The 16070-nt window shown below is 38.5% G+C and overlaps 1 protein-coding gene across 1 annotated transcript in view; it reads right to left on the minus strand.

Annotated features, from left to right (window-relative positions):
• Positions 1-234: 234 nt before the first annotated feature.
• Positions 235-16070, minus strand: part of cdh19 (cadherin 19, type 2) — a 33264-nt gene continuing 17428 nt past the window's right edge. The window contains exons 8-12 of the mRNA XM_085286845.1: positions 15504-15640; positions 13775-13896; positions 9797-9914; positions 8017-8268; positions 235-5575 (exon numbers count right to left, since the gene is read on the minus strand). Coding sequence (XP_085142971.1) covers positions 5061-5575; positions 8017-8268; positions 9797-9914; positions 13775-13896; positions 15504-15640 — 1144 coding nt within the window. The 3' untranslated portion in view covers positions 235-5060. The remainder of the gene's footprint in view (positions 5576-8016; positions 8269-9796; positions 9915-13774; positions 13897-15503; positions 15641-16070) is intronic.

Below are 16070 nucleotides of genomic sequence, written 5' to 3' on the forward strand. Positions count from 1 at the left end.
GAAAAAGTGGAGCCAGACACTGTAGATGTCATGCATTTTTTCCACGTTGCCCAAGCTGTTGTGTGTCTTCAAACTTTCACTTTGTTTATAATGTACAAACTTTGCTAGACATCTGACTGCCAGTCACCTATATGCTGATGGGCTGAACACGGATGTTAAACACTTGAACACATGTTAAACACCTGATATTTATTGGATACTCTTAGCATACTGTGAACTATAATTTATGTGAGAATGAGGGGCAGAAAAAAAAGGAAACAGAAAAATATGCTGGCATACACACATCTATATGAATTACACATTTGCTTACATGTTAGATAAGCTGCTTCTGACATTCTCTTTGGTCAGGAATGACTTTATATTAGGAATGCAACATCTATTACACCTATTAATGCAATGCCCCATTCTTGAAGACGAGTCTCGACACATTGACATCAGCTCCAGTCCACCCCTTGTGAAATCTTCCCAAGCTCTTGAATCAACAAATTCTCTTAAGGCTGTGGACAGTGCTGGTGAGTAATGGAATATATTTACCGGCATTACGCATTTAAAATGCAAAATATGAGTTGTTGTGGTAGCTACCTGTCACTTCAGTATCTTCGATGTACTATTGCTGTGTGCTTTATTACTATTACTGAAGGCTACTCGCCACCAAGCTAACATCTTATCTTTTGTTAACATCTGATGTTAACATAAGTCTTTGCTCCCCTACAATAAATATATTGTCCATTCAGAGAGATTTGGGCAAGAAGGTGGTAGGGAAGCAGACTCAGCAGACATTTTGGGATTCCAGAGGTGAGCAATTTATTTACAGTGGACTCTATACGTGAAACTTAACAAAACTTCCGCCAAAGTAACTTAAATAAAAAAAACTCAAAAGTACATAGATTTGATAACACAGCTCACCTCTCCTTTCTCATCTGAGTCTGGCAGAGACTCACTATATATAGGGCCATCAGTTTCCCTTCAATTAGCCCAGCCAGTACCACTCACTTGAGCTGAGTGATCTAAAACTCTACATAGTTGACTAAAAATATCCTCTCACTTCTGATTAGCACATTTACACAACTAAACGGCTCTATTTACGAATAAAACAAACAAAAGGGAGCATTTCTATGGTTAAAGAAATCCCTCCTCTCGGTTCAACCTGCTGATGTGACATCAGTGTGACATCAGCAGGTTGCACTTTAAAATGAGGAAATGCTAGGCGGGCCTTTCCTCACACCTGACCTATATGAAGACTGAAAAGAAAGAACAAAGTATGAACAAATTATTTAATCTGTAACATAATAAAATATAAAGAAACATGTAAATGAGTATTTGCCTTAATTTGCAGAATGTTTGTTTTGCCGGAAACAGAATGCTTACACAAACAAACCCGGGATAGTTATTGCAGCAATGTTACTTTGAAAAATAGCAAATCATAGCAAAGAAATACAGAGACAGAATAATGTGCATGATGTGCAAAAAAAAAAAGGTCAACACATCTGGGACAAGTGGAGAGCATTACAACTGCTCATCCACTTTGTCACAAACATCCAATTGGTAGAGAAAAACAAGCAAGAATTTACAGGATGTGATTGCTGCATTCATGTAGTTTTAAAAAACTTTACAATATATTAAGTAATCCAAAGTATTCAGATCACATTGAGTACATTTAACGGAAGAGATTAGAAACTACATTTTGGGGCATGTATTCTGTAATCTGTAGTGGAATACGTTTTAAAAGTAACCTTCCCAACACTGCCTGTGGTCTTTCTCTTTTGCTTGTGCACCATTTCCTGCCACACTTTTTCTTTCTAGTAAACTTTCCATCATATTCCTTTTCGACTCAGCACCATGAAAACAGACAGCTTTTTCAGCAGAGCCGTTCTGCAGACTACCCTCCTCGTTGAAGGTGTCCATGATCGTCTCCTGGACAGCTGTCAAGTCTGGAGTCTCGCCCATGTTTGAATAGTAATTTACTGAAATGGAATTTCTAGTAATTTGTGATATTGCATTTCTCATGAGCCATAATCATGAAAGTTCAAACAAGCAAAAAAAAATTAATATTTCACTTCATATGTAATGAATATAAAATGTATGAAAGTTTTCTTTGTTGAATTAAATTCTGAATAGAAATAAACCATAAAAGAACAACTTGATAACAGCAGAATAAAATAAATAACATTCAATATTAAAAAATACTTCAGGTAACATGGCCCTGCATAACAAGCATATAATTTTTTCACAAATGAGATGATTTTGTAATATTCAACCCAACCAACAAAACTGTCTTAGTTACCTTTTTTTGTTTGTTTAATGAGTAGTAAGTGCGCACATGTCACAGGACTGCTTATAGGAATGAATCTATGCCATGTAAGTCACATAGCATCAGAGATGGGCAGTAACACGTTACTTGTAACGCGTTACTGTAATCTGATTACTTTTTTCAAGTAACGAGTAAAGTAAGGGATTACTCTTGCAAAAACGGTAATTCGATTACCGTTACTTTCCCTTTACTGCGTTACTAAAACCGTGATTTTTTGCGAGAATGTCTCACGACAGTGACGTAAGCGAGTGCGCTGTTAGTGACAACAGCTGTGTGCAGATCAACAATGGATCACATATCGATTGTGGGAGAGAGTATGAGCGTGCAGCGTTTAAAGCGTGGAAGTACTGACCTTACTTTGAGTTTGATTCCATAAAAAGTGACAAAAACATTAGCGTCCATTGTGCGTGGGAAGAAAACTTCTTTTTACAGCGAAAAAAAACCCTAAACTTCCGAGCAAGCACCGAGTGGGCAACGACGTAATGGGAAACTCACAGAGAAACTGCGGATTCTTCAACTGACCGCGGCACACCTGCACCAGGGTAAACCTCCGCCTACCGCAGTCCTGCTTTACAGGTGAAAATAGAGCAACAAGACCGCTGAGTCTTTGACTTTATTTATTTTCTGCTGCGTTTTACTTGCATCTATTTGAAAGAGTGAGTGTAAACACAAAAAATATTTTATTTTATGTGCTGGAATGTGTAGAAAATAGGTTTAAATGTTAAACAAATTTATTCAAGTCAGAGAATGTTGCATATAATTTAATGTTTGCTTGACGCATAAAGTTAAAAGATTAAAACTGATAAAACAAGTTAAAAAAAGAGACTTTTCCATTTGATTACATTTTGTATGATGGATTATGTAGAAAAAGTAGAATTGGGCTGAAAGATCTATCGCTTTATTACCTATTCAGGTTGTAAATCGTGTTTTTAAAAAGTAACTAAGTAACTAAGTAATTAATTACTTTTGAAAATAAGTAATCAGTAAAGTAACGGGATTACTTTTTTGGGGAAGTAATCAGTAATTAGTTACTGATTGCTTTTTTCAAGTAACTTGACCAACACTGCATAGCATTTTCTTCAGCTTAAAGAGCACTTTAGCCTATTTAAACTCATTATTTTGGTTTTCCAGCGTACGAACACTGTTATAAACAGCCTATTTTCCTGCTGCAACAGAGAGCAGTTTCCAGCAAAAAAAGGTAATAAAGCCACTGAGCCCTCCCTACTTAATGCAACAACAGATAAACAGCTCACAGCTGAACACAGTCACCAAGTTAAGAAGCCAAAGAGCCATGTTATTGTCATGCGGCGGCTGTGTGAAGGCAAGAGAGGACCCAAATGCACGGCTCTAGACACACGGGGATGAACTCAAAGGCCGGTCTTTATTAACAGGAACATAAGAAGTCATACAAAACTATACTGGGAGCAACTAAAAGCTGAGGCGCTGGGAAGACACGGAAAATGCACACAACCTAGAGGGACGACGCAACACAGAACAAAGGGACACTCTGACATAAATACACAGAAGGTAACGAGGGAAGTGGGAACACACGGGGAACACAGCTGAAGACAATTACTCATGGCCGAGCAGGGAGGACACGAAACTGACGATACTGACACCAAGATGTGGACCTTAAACACAACACAGTACACAGAGATGAACACGGAGAGAGAGAGGCAGAGAGAGAGGCAGAGAAGAAGGATGAATACGAGGGGATGAGGAGAACACAGAACACATAGGATGGGAACACGGTACCAGAGCAAACACCACTATAAAAACATGGACACAGGGGGAATCCAAATACCAAACCAAACAATCCAATGGACATAAGAAACAAAATACAAAACTACAGAAAAACTAAGAACACTGGGTCAAAATGACCCAGGACCATGACAGTTATATTATTTTTGTCCATTCTTGGTGGAGGACAAAACACGCCTATAAGTAAATATTGACTGACTACAACTTGGATGCCCTGATACTGCCTGATCAGAAGGTGACTGCTTCCAAAAAATATAACTATAACAGCTTCACGGGATAAACAAAAATATGACGTGCTCTGTTCCCCCCACATCGCCAATAAAAACAAAAATGTAAGCTTTAAGAAGAAATAGTTCATCACTGGTTTTGAGGAGAAAGAAGATGCAAGCTCCAGTCTTGGTCACTGCATCCTGACCGCTGATCAGCTGAATAAGACAACAAGATTGATGATATTGTGCAACATGGCAGGTCAGTCTTTCATGCCCTGGTCATTTAAATCACTGACACATTTAACATAGCCAACGTCTAGTGATTAATTATGCTCTCAAACTCCATTATAATAGAAAAAAAATCATATCATGAAGTTTAAGTTATTCATGTTATTGAGCAGTGATAAACAAAATAAACAAAATGTATCAAACTGCCAGTATCTGTTTTTATATAAGGCTTGATCTTATCACTAAAGGAATGCGGGAGACTGACACTTTGATAAATACAGTTTCTCAGTCGGAAAATTTACTTCACAAAATGTCAAACTTTTTGTTCGAGTCAACTCTTAACACATCCATCATAGAGCAGGAGGCGGGGCACTCCCTGGACAGGTCGGCGTTCTATTGCTGAAGAGAGACAGATCACATTCACTCTCACATTCACACATAAGGCCAATTTAGACTCACCAGTAATCTAACATGGATTTGGACTGCATGTTCTTCATGAGTGCTTCTTGGACATCCACTCAGGAATAGGAGCGCTTGTTTAATAAATCAGATTAAAAGAGTGTGTCTTCCTCTCTTGCACCGTACCATGGTGTGAGTCTTGCTAAAGAGGGTCTGGGATTACAAACAGACTGGTCGGACTCCAAAGTAGAAGAGTCCAGTGAGCTCAGAGATCCTGTGGGAGACCCCGACCCTTCATATGCATAAGTTTGAAGGTAGTCGAAAGGAGGAGCATAAGGATCTTGATCAGCTTCTGCCAGCCTGTCCAGAATAAACTGCCTGAAGACCTCGTCCTCCGGGCCAATGAGGTGCGACTCTCGGAGGGACATTCGTATGCTGGCCCTGACGTCTTCCCTTCGCATCCTCCTCTCCCTTCTCCTGGGGCGGGGACGCATTGGGACAGTAGGTTGGCAGAAGTCCAGCTCCACTCCTCCAACTCCTGATTCTCCATAATAAAACACCTTCTGCGACACAGTCTCAGGCAGCTCCAGCTCCTTCACCTCCACCTCACGTCCCTCCTGCTGTTTTCTCCTGTGTCTCCTCACCATCACCATTACGACTGACAGCACTGCAGACACAACACAGCAGGAGATCATTACAGTTAAACACCAGGGCATGAGCTTTGTTGTGAAAAAAAAAAAAATCTACAGTGCCCGATGGAGCATGCGTGCTGCGCACAAGCACACCGAAAAGTAATAGCTGCCAGATTTGTTTTTGTAGATGCAAGAAATCGAAATGATGGCAAATTAGGCAATACATTCTTTTTAGTTTTTTTTTTTTTTGTTTGGTTGTTTATTTTACTTCAGCTCACATACAAAGAAAGTGTTCCTTTATTTGCTCCATGTGGCACAGAATACTAAAACTCTTGTTATTTTGTTTCTGCCGGGTTTTCATCAGCTATTGTTCTCATCCAACAGAATGTTAGCATAGCAGGTTTTGTCATTAATCTTTCATGTGATGGGCACAGGGAGGACACAAAGCAGCCGAGGTCATAATAAAGCTCTTCACTATGCAAACCCATCAGTGTCCCAGGATGGCATTGCTACTGATGTATTGCAACCAATACGCACATTACCTGACATCATTGCTCTGCAAGCTTTCAGCATTTTAAAAGTGTGTGTTAAAGGCACGCTGGTGGGTCTTAAAAGGCAGATTCAAATGAAAGCGCAAATTTGTTAATGAAAAATCTTGCTATTTAACACACATTCGCATACTTGCCAAAGTGGTGTGAGCTGGAACTGCTTTAGCTCAACAGACCTGCTGGAAAACAGTGACTTATTTTAACGACAGTTTCAGTGAAGCTGACGTTATAAAACTCCAACATCTCGGGAGTTTGATTTACTGGTTTCCTTTTCCATAAGTAATATTGAATGAAAGAGCAATTACCAGTGAAATCCTCTCTGAATGTACTTTACAAATTTTACTAATTAACTCTTCCAGTGTATTTTTTTATTAAAGCAGTTTTTTTTTTTATTGAATATTCTTGTTTGATTCGACATCTTTTATTCCAGTCAGACTTTGTGGTGACGTCGTATCAAAACTGACGTCTTGCTTAAAAGTGGAAATTATAATTGGAAATACTTTAAAATGCTTCTACACTTTCTCCAAAACCCAGACAAAAAGGAGCTACAGTTAGGCAACAGTGTTGTAAAAAGTACCTTACTTTTTTCCTTTTTTCTTTGCATATTTGAAATACTTATGTCTCCATTAATTAAACAAATTTTAACATTAGACAAAAATAACCCACATAAATACAAAATTGTTAATGAACATGAGACATTTTTTTTATTAGTAGTATCCAAACCTACTTGACCCTGTGTCAAAAAAGATTCGTGATAACTGGGAATGAGTCTTTCACATTGCTGCACAGGAATTTTGGTCCACATTGGTACATTTTAGGAAATTAACACCATGTTTAATGCCATGCGAAAAAAATCTCAAATCAGTTTTAATTCTGGTCTTTAACTAGACCACTCCAAAACCTTCATTTTGTGTTTTTGTGTTTTTTAAGCCACTCAGAGATAGATGTGGCGGTATGTATTGGATCATTGTCCTGCTGCATAACCCGAGGGTGCTGGAGCTTCAGGGCAGAAACTGATGGCATTATCCTGGAAGATTTTCTGGTACAGAGCAGAATTCATTGTTCCACCAATTATAGCAAGTTGTCCAAGTCGTGGAAATGTCCCAAAATTTCAACTTTTGTCTCGTCAGTCCACAGAATATTTTTCCAAAAGTCTTGGGGATCATCAAGATGGTTTTTTTTGGCAAATATAAGAGGAGACTTTGTGTTCTTTTTGGTCAGTATTGGCTTTTACCTTAGAACTCTCACATGATACCATTATTATTCAGCTTTTTTGTTGTTGTTGAATCATGAACACTTACCTAACTGAGACAAGTGAGGCCTTCAATTCTTTAGATGTTTTTCTGGATTCTTTTCTGACCTCCTGGATGTTCATGCACTCTTGGTGTAATTTTGGTAGGCCAGCCACTCGTGGGAAGGTTAAACGCTGTGCCAAGATTTCTCTATTATTTGGATAATGGCTCTCATTATAGTTAAGAGTTCCATAGTCTTTGAAATGTCATTGTAAACCTTTCCAGACTGGTAGATGTCAATGAATTTGTTTCTCAGTGGTTTAATTTGATCATGGCATGATGTGTTGCTTTTTTGCAACATTTAGGCTACTTTACTTTTTCAACAGGTTCTGTTTAAGGGATTTCTTGATTCAACAGATCTGACAGCAATCAGCTGTGGTTGCGGCTACTGACATTGTGCTCTGCTTTCCAAAAATATGGTTAATCCTAGTTACTTCATGATTTAACAAGGAGGCAATTACTTTTTCAGGTTTGGATAGGATTTTCTAAACAAATTAAATTATCACTTTAAAACTGGATTTGGAGTTTGCTCGGGTTATCTTTTTCTAGTACTACAAAATTTGTTTGATCATTTGAAATATCCACTATTCAAAACTTAAACAGGATATGCAATGTGACAACATTATGCTTGCTTACCTGTGAGTGTGACCAGGCAGAACAGAATCCCTAACAAGGTTTGTAGGCTCACCCCCATGGAGAGAGCAAGGGCTTCCACCCCTCCTGTGGGACAATGACCTGCAGGCTGACAGCTGCACACACTAATGGTCAGAGTGCTAGTACCGGAGAGGGCTGGAGAGCCACTGTCTGCCACCACCACAGGCAAAAGGTACTGGGTTCGATCCTTACGGGTGAAAGTACTCCGGCGTGCCACGATTCCAGCTGTGTTGTCTAAAAGGTATGCCAAATGTTAGAGATGCCCTTTTCAGCATTCTTTAAAAAAACATGAGAAATCCCAATGTGAATGCTGATGTGTCTAGACAATACAAGGAGAAAAACCTGTGAAGTGACAAACTTAATGCAATTTAAAATAAAAACCAGGCTCTCTAAAAAGCCCTGCGCCTTGTCAAATCAATTTCTGGTCAATGTATAAAAGTAAATTTGGAAAATGAATTTAACTTCTGAGTGTGCCTGTAAGACTTCATGAAGGCACTGAACAAAAAACTTCTTTGGAGTCAAATAAGCCTTGTGGCATATGGAAATGTGTTTTAATAAACTTGTTTCTTGATTCATTATTCATTTCCTGGTTGCTGACTGGACTGCTGTGCTTGAGTGGCTAACCACCCATACGCTGCACCTGCATATATTTCATTCTAACTTACTCAACACATTCAAACATGCTCTGTACTTTAACAATGATGTCTCTTCAATTTTCTGCCCATTTTCATTATAAACCCTAAAAAAGGGTTGAGTGCACTCTAAGCCAAACACCTCAATTTGCTCACTCAAAAGGCAGTCAGCCACACAAAAAGTAGAACCTACAGAAGGATTTTCCTCCCAGAATATTCCAGGATGCATTTATTTATTTTTTCTTTAATCAAAAAAATATCGCTGTTATTTTGTCCTTAGCCTAAAATCATTGCAGGTTATGACTTAGCTGTTGTTCATTGCTTTTCTGGCAGGAACCATATGGGATACCGTGGCTTCTTCTGGTTTTGAGTTCATTTTTGCTCCACAGCCTAAAGCATCTGATGGAAAATGTCAGTGATTTGCAGGATGACATTTTTTGGAGCAAGAAGTATAATTATACAGATTTAGTTTATGCTGAGGGTCTCACTGCAATAGCCCTGAGTCAGTCAGCAGCTGGTTCGTTGCACTTGGAGGGAAAACAAGTCACACTGTGACCGATTACATTGTTAGACTGACATCACATTAATCTCTGTATTATTATTTTTCTAGTTTCTAGACTTTCTTTTAATCATTCACTGCACATGTTTTGAGGTGAATTTGGGGAAAATATGCCTGTTTTCTGAAAAAGAGCTAAGTGGGACTATAAGCAACACTCTCACTCACATATATGCCTATACAGAAAATATAAAGCTTTAGCCTCCACAGAGAAGCTTAGAAAATTGTGAGAAACAGGTGCAGCAGTGACTCTGATTCTTTCTCAAGCTTCTAAAACTCACAATTAGTCGTCGTTTTTCCAAAATGAATAATGGCATTACCTCATAGTAACATTCTGGCATGGATTGAATGAATTCAATAATACAGAGTAATAACTGCGCTTTAGAAGCTAACTGGCCAACTTTGTGAGTATGAAACAACACAGACGCTCTAAATGATTCCCTTGTTGTGAGTCGTTATGCTACTCTAAGAGCCTGTTTGATGTAACTCAATAGTTACTGAATGAGCATGGTATCTAGCAATTCTAAAGCAGACACATTTGTATGCATTTGTATATTATTGATTTGACTATAACCTTGATTATCTCTGATTGTGAAGTTTGGATTAATGCGCTTCTCGGGGACCATAGAAAAGTAGAAATGATGTCCTTCGACAGGGTCGTCTGGATCAACAGCGCTGAGCAGCTGAATGAGCTGAGAGAACAAAAAACAGAAAAAACAAAGCTGCAAGAAGTGATGAAAGTAAGTAAGGAGGAATTGTATCCATCTTTTCATATATACATACAGATGTAGAGTGCTTAACAAATTTATCAGACCACCTATCATGGAAAAAAGAAAACATGGGCATTTTATAAATCTGTCAAAAATTTCATTGTTATTAAGACGTGAAAAAAAAAGTTACCAAAAAAACCTGACTTCATATATTTATACCCAAATTTGAGCTACTGCACTGAAATTAATGAAGCATAGCATAAAATAAATTACACATAACATATAATGTAATTACAAGGAGGTATTTCTGTAGTCTATTGATACTAGATAGTGGAAAAGGGGTGGGATTAAATAAGCTTATGCTTCTTCCTGCTCCTTTTTGAACATGGACGTTATTTGGAGTTGTGGTTGCTCGTTTTCCTTTTGTTTGCTTTGTTCATTTGTCTCTTTTAATTCTATTTTTTTTTTTAATACTTTTTCAACATGTTCAAAATAAAGATTCAATCAATCAATCAATAACATTCAACCATTGTAACAAATTTCTGCTCAGGAATGCAATTAAATAACTGTAATTTGGCAACTTTATCAAAAATATTGTGGTTTGCTATTTTTATCTGCTTTATTTTGGAAAACAGTAAATGTGAAAATACGGGCATAACAAAAATAATGAATTTTTTAATATTTATTAAATAATTAGCATTAAAATTATCAATTTGATTAAAGAGCTTGCCCGTACTGGTGGAAACAAAAAAAATCATTTTGGTAATTGCCAGTCCTGGTAATTTTCGGCAGCTGTGGCATAAATGAACCTCATTAGATAATCTGTATCATCGTGCCATTTTAGGAAAGCCTGTTTTATTGTTGCTGAATGGAAACATCCTCTTTATACGGTGGCCCTGAGAGGCCAAATGGACTGCAACTTAAGAAAACACCAGCAATAAGAAAAACGCTGCAAAAGCACACAAAGCACAACAGAATTAGGAAACACGACAACAGAAATAGGAAAAAATAGATTTCCAAAAGCACAAGCAAGTGTTTCTGGGGAGACAATAACCCAACGGACCAGTTGCAGGAACCAAAATATGCTAAGAATTGCGCTGGGAGACACTTAAAAGAAGTGGAGGATCTATCGCTTTTGTGAGGAAAGAAAAGATGAGAGGTAAGTGTGTTAGCCTAACTATTAGCCTAAAAATCCATCATCAGTATTATATGAATCATGATAAAACTGGTGTTTTCTTAAGTTGCAGTCCATTTGGCCTCTCAGGGCCACCGTATCTTTATTGTGATTTGGAATGTATAGCTTCAGAACTACATTACAGCATTATAGGAAAAAGATGTAGGAATGCAATTAATATAACAATTCTTTACCCAAGTTGAATTAATTCTAGTTCTCAACTTACATGGTGTGGTGACCTAATAAATTTGTTGAGCACACACACACACACACACACACACACACACACACAGTGGGGCAAAAAAGTATTTAGTCAGCCACCGATTGTGCAAGTTCCCCCACTTAAAATGATGACAGAGGTCAGTAATTTGCACCAGAGGTACACTTCAACTGTGAGAGACAGAATGTGAAAAAAAAATCCATGAATCCACATGGTAGGATTTGTAAAGAATTTATTCGTAAATCAGGGTGGAAAATAAGTATTTGGTCACCTCAAACAAGGAAAATCTCTGGCTCTCACAGACCTGTAACGTCTTCTGTAAGAAGCTTTTCTGTCCCCCACTCGTTACCTGTATGGATGGCGCCTGTTTGAACTCATCATCTGTATAAAAGACACCTGTCCACAGCCTCAAACAGTCAGACTCCAAACTCCGCCATGGCCAAGACCAAAGAGCTTTCGAAGGACACCAGGAAAAGTATTGTAGACCTGCACCAGACTGGGAAGAGTGAATCTACAATAGGCAATCAGCTTGGTGTGAAAAAATCAACTGTGGGAGCAATCATCAGAAAATGGAAGACATACAAGACCACTGATAATCTCCCTCGATCTGGGGCTCCACGCAAGATCTCATCCCGTGGGGTCAAAATGATCATGAGAACGGTGAGCAAAGATCCCAGAACCACACGGGGGGACCTGGTGAATGACCTGCAGAGAGCTGGGACCAAAGTAACAAAGGTCACCATCAGTAACACACTACAACGGCAGGGAATCACATCCCGCAGTGCCAGACGTGTTCCGCTGCTGAAGCCAGTGCATGTCCAGGCCCGTCTGAAGTTTGCCAGAGAGCACATGGATGATACAGCAGAGGATTGGGAGAATGTCATGTGGTCAGATGAAACCAAAGTAGAACTTTTTGGTATAAACTCAACTCGTCGTGTTTGGAGGAAGAAGAATACTGAGTTGCATCCCAAGAACACCATACCTACTGTGAAGCATGGGGGTGGAAACATCATGCTATGGGGCTGTTTTTCTGCCAAGGGGACAGGACGACTGATCCGTGTTAAGGACAGAATGAATGGGGCCATGTATCGTGAGATTTTGAGCCAAAACCTCCTTCCATCAGTGAGAACTTTGAAGATGAAACAAGGCTGGGTCTTCCAACATGACAATGATCCAAAACACACCACCCGGGCAACAAAGGAGTGGCTCCGTAAGAAGCATTTGAAAGTCCTGGAGTGGCCTAGCCAGTCTCCAGACCTCAACCCCATAGAAAATCTGTGGCGGGAGTTGAAAGTCCGTGTTGCTCGGCGACAGCCCCAAAACATCACTGCTCTCGAGAAGATCTGCATGGAGGAATGGGCCAAAATACCAGCTACTGTGTGTGCAAACCTGGTAAAGACCTATAGTAAACGTTTGACCTCTGTTATTGCCAACAAAGGTTATGTTACAAAGTATTGAGTTGTATTTTTGTTATTGACCAAATACTTATTTTCCACCCTGATTTACGAATAAATTCTTTACAAATCCTACCATGTGGATTCATGGATTTTTTTTTTTTCACATTCTGTCTCTCACAGTTGAAGTGTACCTCTGGTGCAAATTACTGACCTCTGTCATCATTTTAGGTGGGGGAACTTGCACAATCGGTGGCTGACTAAATACTTTTTTGCCCCACTGTATATATATATATATATATATATATATATATATATATATATATATATATATATATATAAGTTGAGAATCACAGTTCTGTTCTTTGTATTTTGCTTCCAAGGAGCCAGACTTATTTGTCAATTATTGAAGTTGGCTTTAGCAATAGTTCACAAGGCCTTCTTTCAGTAATTGTCTTTGGACACTGGCTGCTTTTTCACTCATTTACAATTCAATTTTAATTTATACAGCGCCAAATCACAACAACAGTTGCATCAAGGTACTTTATATTTTAAGGTAGACCCTAATTTCAATCCAGTTTTAACAGTCTTAACATTTACCTATGAATCATTCAAACATCAAAAAACCACAATATTGAAGGGATGAACCAATGTAGCTCTCATTTCTTTAATGAATCTAGGAAAAATGCCAAAGATAACACAGGTTGACATACATAGTATGTTTTGCACCAAAAATGTTGAGTTATCTGGATAATCGGACGGCATAAAAGTGGCAAGTCAAGAAAAACTATCTACAGAAAACCTTTCCCAATACTACTTAAAAAAAATAACAAGAAAGCTTGCCTCAGAAAGTTCAGTCTGTGTTGTGTCAATACAGCTATTTCCCATTTTCAAGTCTGGCTCTTTGGAACCAAAATGTAAAGAAGATCAATAGATAGATAGAAATACTATAGGACACAATATGACAACTTTTACAGTTCACATTCATGTATATTCAGCTTTCCACTCTGCAGTGTAGTAAATCGTGAACATCAGTGCATCATAATATACATACTTCTCCTGCCTGCGTCCCCTCACAGATATATGGCTGGTAATCTCTTGCAAGCCTTGGCACATTGTCGTTTATGTCCAGTACTTTGATGAACACCACCACAGAGGAGGATAAATGGTTCTGCGCTGCAGTAGTGAAGATAGACATTTGCTGGAGTCCACTGGGTCCATGTATCATAAATGCTTTGTAAAAGCTCTGTCAAAATAACACTTAAGACTGAGAAATGTTTCTGTCTTCTAGCTTTAGGAATGTGGGGGAAAAAACGGGCACCAGCATCACACTGCTTTCACCAAAACAAAATAAACGATTCAACAGTAAACAGTTATACCTATTATGGAAATTTAAGGCTCCAGTCTACACTAGCTGTTCCCAACATTTTTTTCTGAGGTGCACCCACTGGTCTGTGAGATGGAAACTGAACGACTAGTAGGTAGAAACGAAAATATATCAAATTTGACTTTTTCCTGCAAGCTTTTTTTTTTTTTTTACAACTTGTAATATCTCTACTCTTCAAAAGTTGTAGACTTTTGAGAGTGGAGATGTAATTGTTTTTCTTTCTTTTTTTCTTTTCTGCAAAAGAATGACAAAAATATGACATTATCTTTTACCACGAAGACAGCATGAAGATAGAATTTTAACACAAGACCAGCTGGATAAAATCAGTTACAAACAGGTTGCGGCGCCTAAAAATAATTTTGATTGCTTTGGTTGCCAGCATATTGCCATTGTTGTGCATAACTTGCATGTCATTTACTTTGCTGTAGTGAAGCTTGAAAAAGTGTGAAGCAAAATGAAAATGCAGAACATTTACTTTTAAAGTTAATGTTGTGGCATCACCACTGCAATCAACACATTTCAAAATGTACTTTTTCAGGCTAACAGTCTTCACTTCCAATTTGCATCACTCATTTCTTGGTTTCACGACCACTTGGTGAGTAGTTTAACTACAGGTCACCGTGGCAATCCGCTATCTACCAAAGCCCTCAAAAGGAGGTTTTCAGCACACCACTGTATACCTCTTTGCGACCAGTTTCACGACAGCAACCTGTTGTCAACCAGTTGCAGAATACATACTTTTCTTCAGGCAGTAGTGGTCAGCAGATGGTGACGGACTCGTCTCTAAGCCTGTATGAATAGGACTTTACCAAATGATTTTACAGCGACCTCCAGCAACCACTCACAACTGGTCAGGGAATACACATTTGTCCTTACCCAACTGGTTTGCTGCCAGATGACAGTCTCTAGGCCTGTGTGACTGAGGCTAAATGACACACTCCATGAAGAAGTGGAATAACACACTCCATGAATATATCTCTCAGTCCTGACACTCTGGTGTCTAAGGAGTGACGGAGAGTCGATGAGTGAGTGGGTGAAGGAGAAGCTAAGATACTGTTGGGTTGTGATTTAACAAGAAACCTCTGTCCATCACATGACCTGCTGGCGATTAGTACATGGTAGCAGAAAACGAATGACTGAGTAAATGAATAAGGACACATTTTTAAAGTCAATGGAATTAAAAGTCAAGCTATTTATTTGTTGCTTTTAATTCCATATTTTAAACAACAATCCACTGTCCAGTGTTTGAAAACCCTGTTTGTGAATCTCTGCTATAGTAGATTTCTCATCAGCAAATTGCTGGAACATATTTTGCACACGTTTGGGAATAATTGTGCCATAAGTCAACCATTAACATTACCATACGCTCTTATAAAAAACATGAAACTCTCCTTACTTGTTTCCTTAGCTTCAACTGTCACATTGTGCCAGGCTGCAGTCTCTCTGTCCAAAGACTTAGCGACAGTTATCGTTCCATTGTTTGGGTCTATTTTAAAAGCTTTTGTGGTATCGCTCCTTTTGTCAACAGAGTATCTGGAAGAAAAATCATGGAGACATACCATTTAGAAGGAAAGGTTGTTTTCTGGGCAAACAAAACATTGCGATACCACAGGGAGATTAATTAGGCAAACTGCTCAATTTTTTAATCAGTTGACAGATATCCAACAAAGCAAGTACACACACGAGCTAGTCTGACACAGCGACAACAACACTGTGAAAACAAAGCACCTCATGCAGATGGCATTGTATTTTCACAGTTATTTAAAATGAATATTATTTTTAATCTGACCAAAGACATTTTCTGTTTTGACATAATTGTATAAATAGAAGGTAAAAGCAGGTAGACATGGAAATTTGTAACCATGGAAAAAGAGACAAGCTTTTATGGCAATTAAATAATAGCTGCCTTGCATGATATTATGTTTTGTGGCATGTTTGCTGGTAATGGGTGACAAGTTGTTCT

Source organism: Mchenga conophoros, linkage group LG9 (genome assembly GCF_057382185.1).
Source record: "Mchenga conophoros isolate Kocher_MC1m ecotype Shallow Benthic linkage group LG9, M_conophoros_male_GT1.1, whole genome shotgun sequence".
Taxonomy (NCBI): domain Eukaryota; kingdom Metazoa; phylum Chordata; class Actinopteri; order Cichliformes; family Cichlidae; genus Mchenga; species Mchenga conophoros.